The sequence below is a fragment of the Rhododendron vialii genome, chromosome 3a, assembly GCF_030253575.1.
Source record: "Rhododendron vialii isolate Sample 1 chromosome 3a, ASM3025357v1".
NCBI classification, from domain to species: domain Eukaryota; kingdom Viridiplantae; phylum Streptophyta; class Magnoliopsida; order Ericales; family Ericaceae; genus Rhododendron; species Rhododendron vialii.
The window spans coordinates 14,992,901-14,998,529 of record NC_080559.1 but is presented as its reverse complement, the minus strand read 5'-3'; the positions used below and the strand labels follow the sequence as shown (position 1 = coordinate 14,998,529).

Here is a 5,629-nt window from a genome sequence, read left to right as displayed (position 1 = left end):
ATTTCATCGATCTTATTTAAACTACTGCTTTATTATCACTATTTTTTTTCTTAGATAGGAATCCTTGAAAGTAGGTCTCACCAAAAATCTACTCATTTTTTGAATTGTGGTATTGCAAAGGAGCCAAGAGTCACTGTGCTTTCATATTTTTACCTCTGAAATTGATGGCTTTTACTAATTGGATGAAGTTAACTAAGTTTTTTGGTTCACTGTGTTGCCAAATTTGATCCGTGGTTGAGCCCCATGGTCCTCTCATGGTTTCACCTCCTCCCCTTCTCAATCTCCTTTTCTCAGCATCTAATCTCTCTCAATCCATCACCGCTTGGCTGAGAAAAATCTGTACACAACAGACTTCGTCTCTTCCACTCTCACAAATGCACACACCATGGTTCATTCTAGATTGAGGGCTCAATCGTTGTCTTTTTTGTTTTCTCCCTCACCCTTGAATTTTCACCTTTCTGTTTCGGATAAGTATTTCAGTTATTCTCGATGGAAGTTTTTAAATTTCAGTTTTTTAATCAGGAATCAAGACTCTATCACACCAGATTGGACGCTAAGAACAGAGCGAACTCAAAGGTTACATAATTATCTTTAGTTTCAACAGTCTTTTCCTTTATATCTTGAACTTCTAATTTTTGGAAGTGATAAACTTAGTTTTATTAGTTTGCTTTGGTGTTTTTGTCTCATACTGTGATAAGAAGAGGTTTGAGTTGTTTCGCCACCACCATCATGTGATTTATGTACATTTGCTATTACCTAAAATTGGGATTTGAGTTGACAGTTGGGCTATTTGGTATCATGAAAATCCTTTTTGGTACGGGTTCTTCCCACTTATACTAGTGGTTTAACAACTTCTAGAATGATCAGTCCTTATCCCATCCCCTAGATGACTCTTTCCAATTGCGAAACCCGAATTTCTGCTATACAGCCGCAGGCTAGCAACCATGACTGTCTTTACGTAATTTCTGCTCTAGGTATAAAAGTTTTGACTCTTTAATTGGACGCATTGGGTTAGCAAGGAGAAATGAAGAGTAATGCAAAATTGATACTTGCTTAGAAGTTTAGTCTGCTTGGGTAAATTTTTTGAATTGTTTCTTGCAGCTATGTCAACAGTTTTCGGGTTCTTGCTATAACCGAAGGTATCCATTTTTCCTTTCTTCGTGTACACGATTGAGCATGCCTGTTATGAACATGTTTAAACGGGAATATACAACAGTTTTTTTTGCTCTTCTTTCCCTTTTGAGATGAGATAATATTTGTTCCCTAATTCTTACCTGCTAATACCCCCTTCTCTGATTTATTAATGAACAGAACACACTGGACATAGATCCTATTCATAGGCACGATATTCTGCTGACATCAAATTAAAATGGTATGTTCATGGCTACCAAATAATTGAATTCCCTATTCTATATTGATGACTTATTTTTCATTCAAGTTTTTTAAGTGTTTCCTATTTTATGTACTTTTCAGGTCATATGCTCCCAATGTGGCATTGAGCAAGAAGTGAGTCTCCTAGAGAATTTATATTTTAGAGTCAAAATAAATCAAAAGGGAATTTATTTTTTAATCCTCTTGGCCAACTTTCTCTTCTTAGGTCCAACAAAATTGCATTTGCTGTGGAGTTTGCATGGGGAAGTACTTTTGCCGGAAATGCAAGTTCTTCGACGATGATGTAAGTTTCATTGTGTTACCCGTTGTTTATTAACTTTATTCTTCAAAAAATTGGTAAATCCGCTTGATTAAAGAAGGTTATGCATATTAGGTTTCAAAGAACCAATACCATTTTGATGCTAATGGTTGTGGAATCTGCAGGTGAAATTCTCCGCACCAATTCTCTTTTATTCTTACTGTTCACATACATGGACTATTTCTCTGTTTATACTCCATTTCCACAAGGGGCCTATAAAGGAACATAGATCCAAGGAATGGCTTACACTTTTGCCAGCTCCGGATGAAAATGCCCCTGGGTTCGGAAACTAGTTGGCTAAATTTACTTCTTATGGGTTTTGGGCGTTTTGGTGATTTCACACTCAAAAGTGGTGGGCCATAGACACTATTTAGGTTATTTTCGAATTACTTTAACGGGACTTCGGACTTTCGATGTTTTCTGTCAGCGTCCTGATTTTTATACACTGTTTTATCACGTAGCGGTGTTGGGCTTGGGGGCTTTCCGGTAAAATCACCTCCCCTAGCTACTGTGCGCGTTGGAATTCTGCCTGGAATCCAGCTCGTCTGTCTCCAATTCTTCTTCCCATTTCGCGTATTCATCCATCGGTCCACCACCATCTCTGCAACAAACGAACAGGACGAACAAGCAGGCGTCTCAATCCAGACAATGGCTGACCAGATTGTGAGAGGAGAAGATACTTCGCCAAGGCTGGATAATCCTCTATTTCCTCAACCCAACCCACCCTCGGCCACCTCCCATGATCTCCCCACAAGAAAACCCGCTTTCTCTGCCCACTGATCCAACCCAACCCAACAACGATGGCGGCCTCGAAGACTTCATCCAGCAGTTGGCTCAGACCGATCTGCTGGGCCTACCACCGGCACCCATGTCAGCAATTGATTCCTTGCGTCAGTTCTTTCAAAACTCAGCAAATCCTGTGAGTCATTTTCCCCTTGTTTCCTTTTGGGTTATTGATCGGGATGGTTCGGATTCGTGTATGAAGGGTTGAGTTTTGTTCAATTGATTGATGTATACATATGTTCTTGCGTGGGTTGGGTTTCATCGTCTTCAACCAGAAAGTGCAAAAACTCAGTTTAATCATACACCAACGCACAATAATTACGCGTCTTTTGTGTTGCAAATTGAACCATCAGTTTTAAAATTTATGTTTGGTGTCCATTTAATAAAACTTCACACGAGTAGTTAATGTATTTATCGATATCCAATCAAAATGAATTTTTTTTTTGCATATTTTCAGACATTGTGAAGCCTACAACGTGTGGTCTCGAGGGTGTGGTGGGGATGGGAGTCTTGAGGTGAGCTGCCTACCTATTCAAATTTTTGTTTAGCAATTGGGGAATAATTTTGCAAAAGTAAACTACAGAGTTTTTTTTTTAATCCGAAACTATAGAGTATTGAGTGGTCTAAAAGGACAGGTTACTTGATAGTACGGACTATTATTTTGTCCAATGACTGGCATTTTGTTCTATCTTAGCACGAAGTTTCAAGCCATTTACAGTAATTTCCTCACTAGAAGCGAGGTGAAATTAGAAGTCTTGAAAATCAATCATTACTAGAGCTATGGCATAAAACAACTGGATTTTAAGAGACTTTTGAATCGACTTATACTATTTGAGTATTTGTGGATGATTTGTGATTCGATCGGTTTTAATCAGAAGAAAGTGGTTAGAATACGTACAGGTTGAGGACAAATCGAGGTTACTTTTGCTATTTATGTTATTAGAAGAAAAGCATATTGCAACACTCTGGGGAATGATTACAGTGGTCAATGGTAGTCGATATTCAATGCAAATAAATGATCTTTTGGACCTGTGATTTTGTTTTCTATCTCAGGAGTCATTGTTAAATCTTCACTAATACCATGGAAGACTTTGGTGTGCATCACTGGACACGTATATTCAACTGTTATTCTATCTAGGAGCATAGAACCTGGGTTCCAAAAGGCAACATGATTCAACGTAAAAGTTTTCGAGGTTTCAGGTGACATGCTCCGATTTGTTATTTATGAACTAGAACCTATGAAGCACGGATACTCTATTTTGGCCTCTATATCACGTATCGTATCTGTATCGGATACAGATACTCTCGAATGCTTTCCGGATGCATATCCAATACACTTTTTGAAGGTATCTTGCTTTAAGAAAGTTTTTCCCCGATATTCCGATACACGCGTATACGTTCCGGATACGTATCCGATTAATTTTTAAAAAGTATCTTGCTTTTAGAATTATTTAAGGGTATCCCGATACGCGCAGATACGTAATGGCTACGCTCGGGTACGTTTTGGATACGCGTGAGGGTAAATATGTTATTACTTAAAATATGAGTTAAAATTACAAGCAGGACCATATTTTCCTTTTGCCTCCGCCAATTGACTCCAGAAACACGCCGATGATATCCTCTCTCTTGAGACAACCTTGTAGGCCTCTCGCCTCTCTCTCTCTCTCTCTCTCTCTCTCTCTCTCTCTCTCTCTCTCGCGCGCGCGCGTGTTGTGTGTATGTAAATATATATGCATAACTATATAGATACGGTTATATATAATTATGGGTAAATATATCTCTCCCGGCATGTGAAATGGCGAACTTGTGTAGTGGAAAACTTTGAGCATTAGTGAAATTTTTTGAGGAATCTGTGGGCTTAGTGAAGTTGATGTTCTTTTGCAGGCAAGAAAGAGTGTCCTTAGAATTTTGAGAGATATTATGGAGGAGAGGAGAAATTCCTTGATGAAGAATTATGACATGTTAGACTACCTGCTAAAGGAAGAGGATCCAAGATACAAACTCAATGATGAGGAAATTCTCGATCAAGTAGTTATGATTCTCTATTCGGGTTTCGAAACCATATCGACTACTTCAATGATGGTCATCAAGTATCTTCGTGATCATCCATCAGCTCTTAAAGAAATCAGAGTGAGCAACATTGTCGAAAATTGATCATATGTGAAAACTGGTAGGGTCAATAACTCTGTTATGATGCAATTGTCTGTAGGATGAGCATTTTGCAATAAGAGGAAGGAAAAGGCCAGAAGAGCCACTTGACTGGAACGATTACAAGTCGATGATTTTTACACGTGCGGTAAGCAAATTGACAAACCTACTCGATATGGCCAGAAATCCTGTCGCCGAGAATCTGTCCTCTCCTAACGTACTCTAAACTAAACTAAACATGGAGAATCTCCGGGTATGAAATGCCGAGACATCATCATGCGGTTGCAACTTGCAAATGTATTGGTAGAGGGGGGACAAAGATTTGAAGAATAAAGGATCTTGCACCTATCAGTACCAATTCCCCTCCTAATAAACTTATTGGAACTGTATATGTCTCTCAATGTAGGTGATATTTGAAACATCTAGATTGGCCACAGTTGTCAACGGAGTTTTGAGGAAGACAAACAAAGGAATGGAATTGAACGGTATGCTGCGAAACTCTTAGTTTAAACTAGGGCAGAATTTTATTTTGCTGCTTGTTCATTAGAATTTTATTTTGCCGCTTGCAATTTCATGTTTACTCTTACTCAGGATATTTTGATGGAGAATCTACGTTTATACAAGGGAGATCAACTACGATCCTTTCCTATATCCAGAGCCTCAAAAATTTAATCCATGGAGATGGCTGGTAAGCTACTGAGAAAATTTGTAATCATTCTCTATTTTTTTATGAGCTGTTAAGGTTTTTGCTTGTGTTTTCTGTTTGCACATGAGTCTAAAACTTGAGGGATATGGTTCTTAAATGCTACCCGCCAGGAAAAGAGCTTGGAATCTCACAACTACTGCTTCTTGTTTGGAGGGGGAAGCAGGCTTTGTCTGGGAAAGGAGTTGGGAATAGTTACAATTGCGATATTCCTTCACTAATTCGTCGCTAGATACAGGTACTCAAATTCTATATTACTCATCCAATTCCGAGTCCTGTGGTGGCAGCAACTATGTTACACAGAC

General features: G+C 38.7%; 1 protein-coding gene across 2 annotated transcripts; it reads left to right on the top strand.

Annotated features, from left to right (window-relative positions):
* The first annotated feature begins 1,577 nt into the window (after positions 1 to 1,577).
* Positions 1,578 to 5,166, top strand: LOC131318661 (cytochrome P450 85A-like). 2 transcript variants are annotated; one of them, XM_058348581.1, is made up of 7 exons: positions 1,578 to 1,675; positions 1,766 to 1,815; positions 1,912 to 2,064; positions 2,152 to 2,609; positions 4,358 to 4,603; positions 4,683 to 4,769; positions 5,028 to 5,166. In XM_058348581.1, the coding sequence occupies exons 4-7, from the start codon at positions 2,430 to 2,432 to the stop codon at positions 5,124 to 5,126; spliced, it is 612 nt and encodes a 203-aa protein (XP_058204564.1). In that variant the 5' UTR covers positions 1,578 to 1,675; positions 1,766 to 1,815; positions 1,912 to 2,064; positions 2,152 to 2,429; the 3' UTR covers positions 5,127 to 5,166. The 2 variants fall into 2 exon arrangements, with proteins under 2 accessions (XP_058204564.1, XP_058204563.1); XM_058348580.1 differs by lacking the exons at positions 1,578 to 1,675; positions 1,766 to 1,815 and having other exon boundaries at positions 1,826 to 2,064.
* The last annotated feature ends 463 nt before the right edge of the window (positions 5,167 to 5,629 follow it).

What these genes read in the sequence shown, in the direction of transcription:
- LOC131318661 (XM_058348581.1), top strand. Translation starts at nt 2,430, where the DNA reads ATGATCTCCCCACAAGAAAACCCGCTTTCTCTGCCCACTGATCCAACC. An exon ending in TTCAAAACTCAGCAAATCCT is followed by an intron (nt 2,610 to 4,357) that starts GTGAGTCATTTT and finishes GTTCTTTTGCAG; the next exon opens with GCAAGAAAGAGTGTCCTTAG. An exon ending in CGATGATTTTTACACGTGCG is followed by an intron (nt 4,770 to 5,027) that starts GTAAGCAAATTG and finishes CTCTCAATGTAG; the next exon opens with GTGATATTTGAAACATCTAG.